The 17,050-nt window shown below is 40.5% G+C and overlaps 1 protein-coding gene across 1 annotated transcript in view; it reads left to right on the forward strand.

The window, feature by feature from the left end:
* LOC140233331 (GDP-mannose 4,6 dehydratase-like) overlaps positions 1-17,050 on the forward strand; it is a 113,807-nt gene that overhangs the window by 64,975 nt on the left and 31,782 nt on the right. The window contains exon 9 of the mRNA XM_072313440.1: positions 15,331-15,427. Coding sequence (XP_072169541.1) covers positions 15,331-15,427 — 97 coding nt within the window. The remainder of the gene's footprint in view (positions 1-15,330; positions 15,428-17,050) is intronic.

A 17,050-nucleotide genomic window follows, 5' to 3' on the forward strand; every position in this document is an offset into this window, starting at 1 on the left:
TAGCGGTATAGCAAAGTCAGCCCATCCTCAGTGGGTGAAGTTGTACCTGTAGCTGCTGTACATGCCTAGTGATGTGTCAAAGAATATACATGTACACTGTAGAATGAGGGCAATATCTTTGGTGATTTTTCACTAAGCATCATTGGTTACTGATGAATTCAGTCAGTCAGTGCATGAAGTCAATATTCCAAAAACAGCACAGCAGAGCGAATCAGGCACAAACAGCAACCTTGAAAGGTACACTTGTAGCAAGAGCTTATGATGGGGTTCCAGGGGAGGGGGAGGGGGGGGGGGGAGGGGGAGGGGGGAAGGGGGAAGGAGGGGTAACGAGGAAATGTAGGTACAGCATTTCTGTACAGAGATGAGTTTATAGAGACATAGAAACATTACATAATCACACAGACTGCTGGTGGGATGAACTCTATCAATACCAGCATCCTGTTATTGAGAATCATTTGCAGTATCTACTTGAGGCTTTTAGACACCTGTGGAGAAGATCTACTAAATGCACGCACTTCGCCGTAGATTTGAAAATTGAGATATTCAATTTCAGGCATCTCTCCCCTGATTTCATCTAGTGATGTGGTTGGTGTAATGACAATCACTGTAAGATTATTTGCCAGCGTCTCGCCATTTTGATCACAGACGAGCGTACCTCGCAACGGGAAACCGAGAGCTACATAGAAATTGCCATCGTGACGTAATCATTATAGCGCCCCCACACGCACTAGCCCCGAATCTAGTGGCAAAACACTGCATAGATAGGGGAATATTAAAAGGAAACGCGAAGCCCGTCAGTGGTCAGCTGTGTTTCATGACACCAGTGAATGTAGTGTGATCCAACGTTACGCACATGCTATTTCAGGAAAGCTAGTGGGAAATTACAAAATGACGATCGCAAACAAGGACTACCCAGGTTGAGGGAATGCGTTTACTGCAAGTTCAAGGAGGGACTGATAGGTGAAGTATCTGTTTCTTTCTTTTCCTTCTTATCCTGGAGGCAGACATTCCAGGTTTGAATGGTATCCTATATGAGGAAGTGATCGACTCAACATGTATGACCTTTGTGTTTGTCCTTTCAGTGCTAGGAAATAAAGGCCAAGTATTATTTAGGCATAATTTTTTTGTAAGGTTGCACAAATTTTATTCTGTTGAACTAGTGGCCTAGTTTTTTGGGAAGGGTAACAAAATTAATATCTTATTTTGTTATAATCCTTATCCTTAGAAATAAGAAGAATTACATTGAGACGGACAACCATGTGTACAGATAGAAAGTGAACTATTGAAGTCATTACTATGCATTTGGCAAGCAATGCTACTTTGTAGATGGGCAAAAGGACCATTATCCAATCCGACCTGTGACCCAGAAATTGTGAGACACGCCTGTCGCAGAAACGTCGTAAGAATGACAGTTGGGTAGACATTGCGAAATTCAGATGCCAGTGACTCTTGCGAAACCGAGAGATTGTGACTTGTTTTGAAAGTTATCGTGGATGAAGTTTAAATTTAGGATGCCATTGAGACGATCTCGTGTTTCGATGCGTTCCCACTCTTCCATAACTGGAGTTATTTTGAGCTGTTCTCCTTGAGGACTCGGTTTACAGACTTATAGATTGTGATGCGCTCCCACGTGGAGTTATTTTGGGATACAAAACTCTTGTTTGTGTACTTCTCCTTCTCTCCACATTGCAGCGCTATTTTTACGTCATTCAAGAATTTCCCTCTTTAAAAGAGAAAGAATACTTGCATCATGCACGACAACTTCTCGTTTCAGTTTTGACAACATTTGTCAATTATACATTTTGCATTGTATTACAAGTGCATATGACTCGAAGTATCATCGAAAGATATTGTCATGTGACTTTATCTGCCCGCCTCTTCCGATTTTGATGTTGCTAGACTCGACCCGAGTCCCACCAAGTGCAATTTGATTTTATCACGAATTAATTATATAGAGTACCACCGGTATACAAATAGCGTATGGTCATAAATGCAAAATTTTGTTCTGGTGCACGTTAATGAAGACCATTCATTATTTGTTTTATACAAGCACCTCTCGTGTTCACAGGCATTGTCCGAACCAAGGCCTGAATGCGACGACAGCCATTGATTGGGTCAAGGCAAATGGGAAACTTGGGAGTTGGATGAAGAGCATTGTAGACGGGAGTTAATGTACACGGATATTGACGTCATCATGAACGATTCCGAAACTGCTCGACGGTATTTGCACGCTTGCCAGCGAAGCATGCAGCGGTACTTGTCGTGTATGTGCAGTAGTGAAAGAGCAGGTCAACCAATGGAGTAGCACTAATGTTTTTAGGTGTTTTATCATCTAAAAGAGCGTGTGACATCTCAAGCACCATGTGTGATAGTGAATGCAGTCTATTTATGATATTGTTTCCATATAGACAGAGGATCGTTTCATGGAGAATGTGTTCGAGTAATGCCACAGCCTTGTATTGCACAGTAGGTTGGGGGTTCAAACCCTGGGCTGGCTCTATTTTTTTTTCTCTTTGACTATCAATATCGAATACAAATCAAATGAGGTGTCTTTCTTATGAACAGCCTCAATAACAAAACAAAACAAAGCAAAACAAAACAAAACAAAGCAAAACAAAATATTCTCCCTCCCTTTTAGATTATTTTGAATTAATCAGATCATAGATTAGATATTGGCTGCAAGATATTTGTAATGTGCTTGATATGTTACGCTCATGCCATCCCCCCCCCCCCCCCAGCAAAATACTGTTTAGTGATAAGGTCAGGGTCAGGATAAGATTAGGTTTAAGGTTAGGTTTAGGGTTGGAGTTTGGGTTAGGGTTAGGATTAGGTTCAGGATTAGGGTTAGGGGAAGGGGAAGGGTCTGGGGTAATTGCTCAGGGGGTGATTGCTCTACACCCGTCATACCACTTCCAGTCAGACAACTACTGGTTATGGCATATTCTGAAATTTTGAGATTGGCCTGCCCCTGTGATTGGCAAGACATCCACGTTAGATGTCACAACAAATTCCAGTCCCTTTCTCTTACACCTACAGCATTACCTTAACATTATGCAAGCAGATACGTGTACATGGTATTTGGGGACATTGAGTGGACAAAATACACATTTCACAGTGATACTGCCAGTGCATGCACCTGTGATGCAGTTGTTTCTAATATTACTTCAACTGAAGTGGTGATACGAAATGTTTCGCAGAAATTCATCTCTTCCATGATACATTTCTTGTCAAAGATAATTCATTGCGAATGTAGTGCCCTGTAGTCATGTCAGATCTACACACACACACACACACACACACACACACACGCGCACACACACACACACACACACACACTTACAACTTTTCCGACTTAAGGCAACTAGAGGAAATTGAGGCAGAAAATCTGCTTCATGTTCATTTGTCAATGCATGCCATGCATTACAATGTATTTTTCATTGACAGTCTATATTATTTTCATTCTATATACCTCATTTAATGAATTAATTGATTCTGATTGGTCCAAAGTGTAGAAAATTTTGCAATACTGCCTAGCAGTCATCTGGTGGTTTTTCAAGATGTGCATACATATACATGACGTGTAAGTTTATCTTGCACACGTACACATGTATCTACATGCTGTATACATGTACATAAATGTGTATATGCGCATTCTGAAATGATACTTATTAATGTAATTCTGTTTTTTCTGACTGGTAGCTTGACAACTTCATTTCAATTCCTTATTTTACCATGAATACGTTAAGATTGAGTTTGATGTGGTGTATGAAACAAATGCTGACTGCTCTCTTTGGGCCATGGTTAAAACTGTTGCCCTCCGTGATTTCTCAACAGTGCTATAAATGCCCTTCAACTTCATTTCGGAGCATAGCACTGTTGAGAAATAGCGTATGGCCAAATAGTTTTAACCACATCCCTCAAAACAGTCAATATTTGTACTTGTATATCGTTGCTTTCACGGATGTTTCAGCATAATGTACGTGTACATGTAGGCTTTACTTTAATTTCTCCTTTTTGTCTCTTTCTCCTTCCGCCTTGCTCCCTCGACGCTGACTTGTAGGCTATGTGGTTGATGCTCCAGCAACCGGAACCGGAGGACTTCGTCATAGCAACCAACGCTGTGCACTCCGTGAGGGAGTTTGTGGTGTCGGCATTCAGGAACATCGGAGTCGACATTGTGTGAGTAATAAGGACAAAGAGGGAGGGGAAGGGGGAAGAGGAGGAGAACGGGCAGGAGGAGAAGGGGGAGGAGGAAGGGGTGGGGGGGATGAGAAGCAAGAGGGGAGGTGGAGGAAGACGAGGAAAATGAGGTGGGGAAGGAGGAGAGATGAAAGATTAGAGGAGAGGGTAGAAGAAGAGCAGGAGGGAAAATAAAGGAAGAAGAAACAAAGAAAATGCTATTAATATGTGTGTTAAACCATTGGGATGGACAGATTTTGCTACAACACGCATTTCCCATAGACACCTGCCCAAGTAAACACGGGACTCGTCCTCAACGGGTTAAATATAAACAAAAAAAGAAACTTACAGTAGACACATACCATCACTCTCTGAATGGTACACTTGTAGTATTATTTGTATATAGCAATTCTCTGTTTAAAGGAGACCTCCAGGTGATTTGTAGACTTTTGCATGCGAACGTCTATATATACGCTGTAGGTTGTCCTGGGTATGGGTTTCAGAATTTATATGGATTGGAATGAGGAGTATTTAAGAATGTTGTCAAAATTCATAACAAATCACAGTGAACAAGGATGGTGACATAAGGGCGCATCTCACTATGGAGGAGACTTTACCACGACTGCAGCGACTGATCAGTCGCTGCGACTTGTGCGACTTTAGAGACTAAAAATGGCTTGCAATCTCACTAAGGAGGCTCCGGGGTAACAGTCCTCAGAGATGCCTCCAAATAAGATGATAATTTTGAATGCTGAATCCAAATCTGGTTGATGCAACTTTTGCATCATTGAGGTTTTGGAGATATTCAAGACCGCTGTCAAAATGGACATAGAAAATCTTGAACACATGTATCTCAAAACCCTCAAGATTTAAGAGTTGCATCGTCCAGATTCGGATTCTGCACCGCCAAAATAGGGTAAAACCATCAGAAAACATCATGCCCACAATTTGACTTTGGCACCCAGACTCAGTATTGGTTTATCTGCTCAAGCACCACAATAAATCCCACATATCCGTACATGGTGCTATTGATTTTAATATGTATTACATGATGTGAAGTAATACAAATTGTCAGGAATGCCCTTTTGAGTTTTAGATCAACCTAGGATTTGGCACTGTGTACCTCAAGATTGCTTTTTTTCAGTTGCTACTTTGAACAAGTAAACTTGTGAAATGTATTGTGCAATAAACACGGAGTGCTTTCTCCCATGCAGTTGTGCAATATTTACCCCAAAGCACATGGCATCACTAATCTCTTTAAGCCTTCCTGGCCTATCAGGAGATTGAATGGGAGGATTAGGCAGAAGTAATCACTATGTCTGGCCAGGGCCGGAGTTGGGTATTGTCCCTTTCTACTTCAGGCAAGCATGGCACTTCAAAAAAAAGAATCTGATCTTACCCACAGACTTATAATTTCCCCTGTCATGCCCTGTTATTGACAAGACGAGGCAGTGAAGTGGCATGGTCAGTAGTATATCCGCCCTGCCAATCAAATGGCTCGGGTTCGAAGCCCAGTGGGTTCGCGCTAAGCAGTGTTGAGTGTTATCATACCTTCCCCTCTAGTATTCAAAGAGGCAAAAACACTGTTCCTTGGATGGGAGGATATTAAATGTAACCCTGCATCACAAAACCAACAAAAAAAGTCCCCAGACATTGATTTTTTGTTGAGGGCAGATTCTGAAAGAGCAGACTCTAAGCTTTAAAATGATGTATGGCTCAATACAAATGGACTCTCCTAACCTACACTTATACCTAGATATTGGAAAGAAAGCTCACACTCTGGAAAAGTGTGAACTGTGAAAAGAGGCTCTGAAGTACAGAGTCTATTCATGCGCTTAATCTTTACCAAACCTGGGTGCTACCTGCATGACCAGTGCAATGAATGGGTCAAAAACAGGATATAAACAACTGCAGCAACAACAATGAAGGGATTATTAGATCAAACTGAAATTGAACAGGCTCTATAAACGCATTCTGCCCATGATTAGTCTCAAATTTCAAAGCAGTAGCATATCCTTTCAAAAGTTATTAGAATTGAAAGTGAAGAGTATGCAAAGGATTTTCAAGAAATGAAAAGGGGCCTCTAAGACATACACCTGTACCTGATCTCACTACATATACTTGACAAAAGAAAAAAGGGTTGTAAAAAAACTGCTGAAAACACCCTTCCCATTCATTTACAATCCCAAACTTAGGAATGATGTAGAAAAAGGATGGCTCTTTCAGAAAATATGGAAAAGTCAAGATTGATTTGGTTGACCCGTTTCACCTTTTTTGAATCCTAACGTAAAATCAAGGGGTGCGACTTTTTGTCGGGTTTTGTGATGCACAGTCACAAATGGAGGTCCCATGTGTTTGAGAGTCACAACCCACAAACGTTAACAAACTTGCTTCATTCATTCATCGTAACGAGCAGGGTGCATAACCCAGTGAAGTGGTCCGCCTCAAAATACATAGAGTACACACAATTCATCCCCATAGAAGACCAGCAGCACAATAATAGTGCACCCAAATGTTGGTTAACTCGTTGAGGACGGTTTGATTTTGCTACAACACGCATTTCCCACAGACGCGTGCTCGAGTATACTCGGGACTCGTCCTCAACGGGTTAACCAGCCAACTTGTTTTGTCTGTACATGTATGTGACAATTTATCCCAGTAGTACAGATTTGACAAACCTGTATGCTGAAAATGATGTTTTAATATCTCTCCAAGGGAATGTTAAGATGTTGTTTTGGTTTGTATTTTTTGTTTGTTTGTTTGTTTTTTAAAAGCCTTTGTGTACTTTGAATGCGGACTGGCACAGAAATCCCCATAGCATTGTACACACCGTCCAAAGTTCCTAGCACAAAAGGGTTTAAAGGACAAGTTCACTTTAATAGACATGTGGATTGAGTGAATGCAGCAATATTAGTAGAACACATCAGTGAGTGTTTGAGGAAAATCGGACAATCTGTAAAAAAACTTATGAATTTTTGAAGTTTCTGCTCAGTCACTGCCGGATGAGAAGACTACTACAGCTTATGATGTCACATGTGTACAACGATATAAAGAAAATATAAAGAAAATTCAACATATTTTCACTTTTCTCGCATAGTAAGAGAATGCTAGACTTCCCTCTTTCAGAAGGCAGGGGGAATAATATTACCCTTAACATACATCAGTGACAAGTCGAGGAAATGTGCATTTTTTTCAAAAAGTAACATTTTGTGAAATTCTCTTTATATTTTCCTTATACTGTTGTACGCATGTGACATCATCAGCTGTAGTAGTCTTCTCATCCAGCAGTAACTGAGCAGACACTTCAAAAATTCATAACTTTTCAACGGATTGTCCAATTTTCCTCAAACTCTCACTGATGTGTTCTACTAATATTGCTGCATTCACTCAATCCACATTCATATGAAGGTGGACTTGTCCTTTAAGTAAGTACACTTGTATGATTTAAGGAAACCGGTAAATCTTAAACCCCCCCGTGGACCGAGTTTGTATTTCAGATCAAAAAAATATATGAAAATTTGAATTTGAAGTTCAATTTGTTCTACGTGGCTGCTGGAGAAGCAATGAATACTTGCAAGGAAACAGCTGTGAGAAGTCCCTTCTGAAGGACCAGGCGATGAGGATAAAGTGCCATACCTTGGGGAACGACTGCTGCTACCAGGGGACTTGAACAAAGAACCTTGTGATTAATAGTCCATGGTCGTGTCCACTGAGCAACTTCAAACACTTGCACCTGCTGTCTTTTAACCCTTTTCTAACTGGGCTATTTTAGACCAAGTTTTTTACTGGGGGGGGGGGGGGATCAATTTGACCCCCCTTTAGATCTCGGCCGCCGATGGCGCGATCACTGCAAAATTTTGCCCGAACATAGAGCCAGATGTCAACTACAAGATTATATGATCATACAATAGAAAAATATTGACTTTCTATTTTGCTTAAATTAATTATGCAGATTTATGCGTGAAATCACCTGTAGCTTCGTTAAAAAGACTGAAGGATTGCTAAATTTTTGTGTCAAAATTCATCAAGACACAAACAATTTTCTTGCAAAAAAATAGCACAATTAGAATTAATTTCTTTTGTTTTTTATTGTTTTGTTAATTTCTTACGTATTTCATTGTTTTGAAACCTTTTGTTTTCTATTGATTTTTCGCCAAAATTTGTTTCAGGCACTTTTTCAAGCCTATCTACATTAGAATTCATTAGTTTCAATGATTAAAATGGTAATAATCTGTTTTGTATCAATTTAAAAAAAAAAAAAATAAACACAATTCTCCATATCGCATAGAGCTATAAAAGAACCAACGTTGGTGGCGCACTAATTTAATCGGCATATTTTGGAGCAATTTGCAGTCAACCCCACTTCCGGTTGCAGCTATCGCTCCGTGCGCTATTAGGTATTATGCATGCATGCACGCTGCGTGCAGCGGCGCGGCTAGCGTCCCACACACTTATTCACCGTGTACAATTTTGCCATATGCTTCTTGTGTGGAGAACTTACACAAATCTGTATATGTTGGACTGTAATAGAGATCGTCGCGTGCGATGAAAATATCGTACACATGGGCCAATTTTCAACTTTTTTATCTAAGTCAAAATAGTAAAATATGAAGTGAAAACATTCAGATTAGGGATTTCAACATCTCTGAATTCTGTGAAGGGGTATAGTTTCAGTAATGTCGGCCTCATAAATGATCTGAAGAATAGATGTACACGGCACATTCAGTGCAGCAGTTGTAACTGTGTACTCAGCACTAGCAGCAGTGCAATGGGCCTCTAGTTCGCCGGGGGCAGCGGGGCAGGTGTAGGGAGCAATAGTTCTTGAATCTTTCGCGATCATCCATGATTAATAGCTTTTAGAGAGACACTCGCTGAAAAGGTAAAATTTGTGTGACCGATGTTGAGCAGACGCTACCGATGCAAGTGAAACTGTGCGTTGGCGTGCAGTGCATTGCGGTGCAGTGCATTGCGGTGCAGTGCATTGCGGTGCAGTGCATTGCGTACATAACGCGTTGGCGATAACCGGAAGTTAAGCTGACTGCATAAAAGCCAGGATGTTGATTGCGCAATGCATTCTGGGACGATATTTTGCTATATGCGATATGGAGAATTTGCATTGGATTTACACAAAATATCACAAATTTGAGCTGTTTCCGAATTGACATGCATATGCAAAACATTACGTAACTTCAAAACAGTGTACCCGGATGTCGCAAATTTTTTCTAAAAATATGTGGGAGACTTCAATGAAAAAAGATATTAAATGGCGCGGCAAAATCTTTGCGCGTTGCGGAATCATGGTTGGAAATGTCGGGGGGGGGGGATCTATTTAATTAAGATAGGATTAAAAGACATACTGAAGAAAAAAATAAAAAATGGAAATGAAAAGTTAAACCTTACTTCATATCAAATACATATCTGTTTTACATCTATGATAGGGAACAAGATTATTTGGGGGATATGAGTTTTCATCACTTTATTTCCTGTACAAATGCAAATTTGTACGATTGCAACTGCTGATCAACATTTTTGAGAAACATGTCAGATAGAAAGGAACCATCCGACATGTTTATTAAAAATGAAGATCAGCAGTTGCGATCTTACAAATTTTATTTGTACAGAAGGAGACAATTTGAAGAGAACTCATACTCCCAGCATTGTACATTGTATATCTTCACCCCTGAAGACTAGTCCCAAGACTACTCGGGCAGGTGCCTATGGGAAATGCGTGTAATAGAAAAATCAGTCCTTCCTCAATGGGTTATTAATCTCTTTCTTTCGACAAGATGATTAATAATTTCACTGCTGAATTTCTTTAATCATACCAGTAGCCCCCAGTTGTTGCGAACAAAACTTATCCCAAGTTATCGAGAATGAGTTTACAAGCCACAAAAATTCACACGTAAGAAAGTCAGACTGGGTACATACAGCATAATGCCTGCTTTAGCCAGGTTGAGGGGTAAAGCCATCCCTGCTGACACCGCTGCACCCTACGCTGACCAGACGCCGGGTCATCAGTAGCTACATTACATAGTACGTGTACCTATGTGCTGGGTGTTACGAGCAACATTGTTGCGCTTGCGATCGCAAGTTTATGCTGTCGCACGAGCACACAGGATAACTAGGTGATGGTGTCTCAAGTGTGCAAGTTCTCAGGTGGACATTGGAGAGTTATATTGTTATGAAAAACAACATCCTCATTCCGTCCACGATGCGGGTATGTTAGACTAGGACCGTTTTCACATGAGCGGAGAATGTGTCAATTGAATGATTCTAGTGTTGCATACATTGTATGTGGAATTATCATTCTAATAATGCATTTTGGCCATGTGAACGTAAGCTAGATTCACGGAGAGTTATTTGAATTTGCGCAATTCAAATGATAGTCCGCAGGTGTTTTCCAGTGACAATTCTCCCCAATACCAGAATAAAACAGTGGTGTGAATGGATTGACCTCTAAATTGTGGTTGGTTTTTTTTTTTTTTTTTTTGGGGGGGGGGGGCAGAGCTTATGGTGACCTTTCAACCACTTCCACTGAAAGAACTGTGCCATATCATAAGTGGTGGCCAAGCCTGATTTTTGGTATCATTAAATTTTAATGCAGTCAGTATGAATGTTGAATTTGCACATAGAAGCCTTGTAACCTATATGTACCTCTTCACAAAAGAAAGAAAGGATGAACACAAGAAGAAATACTGCCATCATTAAAGTTAGAGTCTACACACGTGTGCACCGCTACTGCTTGTTGGTGAGTCCTGCCAAACAGCAAAGAGAGAAATTCAAAGTGCATGCTGTTTACCGCTTGTATGGCTTCACGAGGTCTGTTCAAGAGTGATTAATGGGTACCCAGAAAGAAGCCACGCCACCTCCTCTCCTCGCTCTGAAATTCAAAACCACAGAATCTGTAAAGCCTTCCTCTTTCGTGTGTGCAGACAATAATTCTAATAGCATAATTCTAATTCAGCATTGCAGATTAGCTTCTCCGCACGTGTGAAAATGGCCCAGGACTGAAGGATTTGCCGTAAACTGACAGCCTGGTGTTTATTATTCATACATGTAGTTTCAAGGAACCCAATGAAAACCAATAACAAAAGATCCCATTACATACGAGACCACACTGGAGTGACACGAAGGGCACATTCGCCTCAGTTCCCAGATAGTGCAATATTCCTCCATACTCGTAGGACCACAGCAGTTTTTGGAGTCATTAAGTGGTTTAGGGTTTTGCGGAGAGAAGGATATAATTGAGGTAGACATTAAGCTGTGAGCCACTGTTTTTTAAACAGTGAAGCGGGGATGAGCTCCCTGTGTTCATCATCTTTTTCATCCTAAAGCACTGCAACTAAAGTTTGAAAAAGGAGAGTTTATCTCGCTAGAAACTGTCAGAAAATTTGTTCTCCGCAGTGGCAGATCCAGAGGTGGGTGCACCGGGTGCGGACCCCCTCCTTATTTTTTTGTTAAAACAAAAAATAAAAATAAATAGATAGATAAAAATAAGGGAGGGGTGCGTGCACCCCCCCCCCCCCATTAATTTTGTAAAGGCACCTCCCCTTTACGGAATTCCTGGATCCGCCCCAGCTCTGTGACGAACAAGTCTGTGAATAGAACTCCTTGCATTTTGTATGATTAACAGTTGGTAGGCACTGATCTGTAAGCCAATGTTTTTAGATTGTTAAGTGGGGATGAGCTGCCTGTGTTTCATCTTTAATGTGTTCATTAACCTTTTTTTTTTTTTCCTAAAGCACTGCCACTAAAGCTTGAAAAAGGATAGTTTATTTTGGTAGAAACTGTCTGAAAATTTGTTCTCCGTGATGAGCAAGTCTTTAAATAGAACTCTGTACATTTAGGGTGATTCAGGTAGAAACTGAGATGTAAGCCAGTGTTTTTAGACAGTTAAGTGGGCATGAGCTGCCTGTGTTTCATCTTTAATGTTTTCTTTCTTGATTCGTCCTAAAGGAGCACCACTTTAGTTTGAGAAAAAAAAAGAGTTTATTTTGGTAGAAACTGTTGAAGAATTTGTTCTCCATGATGACAAGTCTGTATATATAGAACTCCTTACATTTTGATGTATAGGATGAATGAACAGACTGGGTAAAATTAAAGTAGAAAGCTTTGTTGACCCATTTACTGTGCAAGACACATACACAAACATGGGCAAGTGGGACTATATATTTTGATTGAAAATGAGATTTTGTTAGTTGAAAGATATATTTTGGGATGTATCTAGTTACAGTGTACAAAAAAAAAAAGTATTCTCAGAGTAGCTTTGTCCAAATCTTCTCTCTAGTGTACAATATATGTGGCATTTTGATATTTTTGCTGGGTAAGTTAGAAGTACATGTACATGTATATACACGTGTAGCATGCTAAATATTTTCAAAAGATTTGTTTGTTTGTTGTTGTTGGGTTTTGTGGTTTTTTTTTTTTTTGGTTGTTTTTTTTTGTGCCAGTGTCAAGTTAGGGTTCTCACATCTAGAAGCTTCACATGATAACTTGTGTACTCGTACACGAGGCAAAGGTTGTTTATGAGATTTGAGTGAAATCACTTGGGTTAAAGGTCACGTAACTTTCGCTAGAAATCTTTACTTCATTTAAGAATATGCTATGGCAGTAAGAGTTGGTAGGTACATGTAGGATCATAATGAATAGACAATTGTATCTACGGATGAATTGATAGAGAATGAGGGTCAAAGGTCAGGATCAAATGTGACCGAGTTTTGGCTGAGGATGCCATTGGCAGCTGTTGCATCAGCAAGAAATGTCCACTGATGATGCAGTGTGGTCGGAAGGAAAGAAATGTATGTTCAGTTATGTAATTGGGGTCAAAGGGCAATCCTCAAATTTAAAGGCCCAGATCAGTGAACCTCATGTGAGTCTTAATGAAGGGCTGGCAGTAGTCTCGATGGAATGCAGCATGTACGTGAGAAGGTAGAGGCATCCCAAGTGGACTTGGTTGTAGGACGTGGCTGTAGTCTTTTTGTCTCCAGTTTGCTTTTTTCCCTTTTTTCAGTTCTAGTCTTATTTTCGTGTCTCCGTCACAAAATTGGAAGTGGCGTGGATTATTTCAGACATGCACACGGAGAGGGCGATACCTGATTCTTTCTATTTGTTTGGTTAGAAAGCACTCTGGACTGAAGAGCTCTTTTCCTGGTGTCGCGTATCATGCACCCCTCTTTGTTTGGATAGGTATTCGCCGCCAACGATGGATCTGTCTGTATAAACAAAAAGAGAGGATCACAAGAACAAGCTAATGAAATTCAATATGAATGATATTGCCGCTATATGAGCTTGAATACACCGGGGTTGGCTCTCCCACAAGGTAACTTTGATGTAAGGGATTGGAGCGTGTGGCACGCCGACGTGAGCCGTCACGGGATGGGTGCAAAAAACAAAAAAAAAACAAAGCAAAAAAAAAAGATGCCAAAAACCCGGATATCATTTCTTTCAAACTGGCATGACAGTAAATCACATAGCAGGAGCACAAAGCAATATACAGCAAAACGGGTCACCAAAAGAGAGCATTCATGTGGACTTCCAAGGAATACATCTCCCCCTGCTGAAAGGTTCCTTTTTAAGCTCTTTTGTTCATGTTTTTGGAAGCGTCAGATTCACTCTAAGCAGTTTGAGCTAAAACTGAGTGTTTTTGCGAATGATTATGAATATCATCATTCGACACCTTAATGCACCATTCATATCACGACCTGTTCTGATGTTAACCTGTTGAGGACGAGTCACGAGTATACTCGGGCAGGTGTCTGTGGGAAATGCGTGTTGCAGCAAAATCAGTCCGTCCTCAATGGGTTAAGAGTAAATGTAAACATCCTCTCTGAAGAGGCTACCCTGGGGAAGTGAGACAACATTAATATTATTCTTGGTGGCCCGTACTCTGAAATAGACTATCAAATGAATGAGAGGTACACTTGTATATACCTCTTTAGTCTGCACAATTGTAGTCTGTTTGGGACAGAACATAGGAATGGTACAACTGTCCTGGAAATTAAATGATGCACTGTCTTATTTCATGAGATGACGTCCTGCACAGTTTGAAGTCATGTGAGTGAGGTAATGCACCACAATGTGGTGGTCCTTTCAATGATTGCATGATATCATTGCACTCTGACGCATCATGACATTGGCTGCGTTCGAGGGCTCTCCCGAAGCGTAACATACGGTGCCATACCATACCATACAATGTACCTATGCCAGCGGAGCGCTCCAACGCTCCTAAAGTATACCGTACCGTACTATACTGACGCAATTAAAGTGGACCACTTCCCGATTTGCTCCAAAAGCATACCATACTACACCAGAAGCTGTCATGAGAAGAATGCACGTAACACGCATTGCGTCGTAATACGAAGAGTGGACTCTCTTTGTTAGGGACACCAGTATGCAGCATAAGCATAAGGTGAATGTGTTGGTTGCTACAAAACATGTGACCCTTCTGACTCGAGTCAAAAAATAGCCTATCCATGAGGTATAGCTTTCTCCACAGAGCACTCAAACGTTCCCGATCTAGCATGGTGTGTTACGGTACGGTATCATTTGGATTTGTTTGGTTCGCTTTTGAGCACTCGAAGGCAGCCATGGCTGCCTATTCTCCTTGATTCTGCAGGAGTTTCTCGGAAACTTGAATCATTTTGTCGTCCCCTGATGAGAGATGGCATAGACTCCCCCAATTTAAGAATGGTATTTGCCTAATGAGAGGTACAGAACGCACAACTTTTAAGTGTGAAGGTTGGCATCCATCCAGTAGATGTTATTGAATGTGGCTCTCCCATCTTATGCAAGCATTTAAACTCCTTCCATGCACACTCAACTGTTTTAGCTGTATGAACATGAACAAGTGTGATATTAAACCCACCCTTGGGATATGTCCTTTGATGCAGCCACGTTGATTTTCGTGGTGGTCATAATATTCTTTAGAGTTTGCAATTCAGCAGGATATATATGTGCGCTCACAGTGTTTATGGTGGCTCGAGGGCACTCAAAGCTACCATTATCTCACCTTTTTTTTTTTTTCGTCACAAATGTGACTGAAGAATGTCATGTTTACAGCAGAACGATCTAGACATATCATACGCAATGATTAGAAGTTTGATGAATTTATCACAAATGAGGATTTGATCGATTGTTCTCTTCAATATCCAGATGGGAAGGCAAGGGGACGGATGAGGTCGGAAAAGATTCCAAGAGCGGTACAGTCCGGGTGCGTGTGAACCCCAAGTACTACAGGCCAACGGAAGTGGTAAGTGACAGCGAACTGTAACTTGACACTGCTCCATACACATGAACATTGCAAAAACATCTTAATCTGTCTACGCACATTTATTTTTCAACAGCTGGATGAGTGGACCAATAGGTATGCACTGTTTCTGCACAAAACACCCATTTTCTTGTTTCCTGTTTCAATATCCGTTCACCTGTACATTTCTTTTTGAATCACTGTTTGCAGACTGGTTAGATTCCATCACACTTGGTACATCCCCAAGGTTCAAAGGTCACACAGACTTCCTGTAAACAATAGGAGGGCAATTGTGTGAAAGCAGAAATGCTTGTCCATGATTTTTTTTTCCCTGTAACATGTAAGTTTCTTCCTTGTAAAGGCATTCTTTTCATTTCATTGTGTTTTGTTTCATTCCCTTGCATGAATATCACAGCAGAAAGACACAATGAATACTGTGGCAGATTTAGTACTCACAGATTATAATTTTCAACTTCTGTTAGCCTCCATATATTTCTTCACTTGACCTTGAACTGAACGAGAGATAATCCAGGAGAACACAAAGCTTTTCATTATAACCTCACTATTTTGATGTGTACAGCCACTGTATGTCCTTGAAGGCATGAAAGAAAGAAAGAAATGTGTGTTTTGTGATCGCCTGCTGTCTATCAAACCTGTCCAAAATAGTAAAACCATTCTTTTTCTCATAATCTCTGCACTATGTTCACGTGATTTTACTCTTCATGACTTTGCAACAGTTCATTTGAGTTCATTTTATCTCACCTTGTCCAGTTAGAAGTTTTTGATAACATGGTATACTGCAAGGCCTGTCATGATTAAAATCAAGTGTTTTCCATTTTTTGTTTTATGTATCAGTGGTCATGCACTCTGCTTCCTCTTAACCTGTTGAGGATGGCTGATTTTGCTGCAGCACGCATTTCCCATAGACACCTGCTCGAGTATACTCGGACTCGTCCTCAACGGGTTAATTTGATATCTTGTCTATCACCTTGCTATCACTGCACAGACCCAGTAGAGTCAAACTTTAAGGACAATATGCTGTCAGAATATTTTTCCAAGAATCAGGAATCACAAGTTAATTTTCTTTCTTTCTTTCTTTTTTAATGTTTTACTTGAATGCTGGAGATTGTTTGCAGTCTGCTTTGCTTTTACGTGTACATCATTGTGTCATGTCATTTTGACCAATCACAGCACAAATGCTTACGTCATTTCCGTTCCAGTTTACCTCACAATTTTATATTGCATGACACATAAAAAGGGTGTATAGAAAGTTTTAAAAGATCTAACATTGCATGTCTTGACCTTTGTTTCTGATGATGTTCTTACAAACCTATCATTCACAGAATTGGTACCCCCCCCCCCCACTACAATGTAAAAATTCAAGATGACCCATTCATTTGCATAGATGCATGATTAAGGGTAAATAAACAGAACAATATAGATTTTGAATGGAGTGGTCTAACCTGTTCTCCCAGTCAACGCTTTTGTGGGGATTAACCCATTGAGGACGGACTGATTTTGCCATAACACGTATTTCCCATAGACACCTGCCCGAGCATTCTCGGGACTCATCCTCAACTGGAATAACAGGTTGCCAGTACAATGGCTTGGCAAGCTCCTCTTAAA

The sequence above is a fragment of the Diadema setosum genome, chromosome 9, assembly GCF_964275005.1.
Source record: "Diadema setosum chromosome 9, eeDiaSeto1, whole genome shotgun sequence".
Lineage (NCBI taxonomy): Eukaryota > Metazoa > Echinodermata > Echinoidea > Diadematoida > Diadematidae > Diadema > Diadema setosum.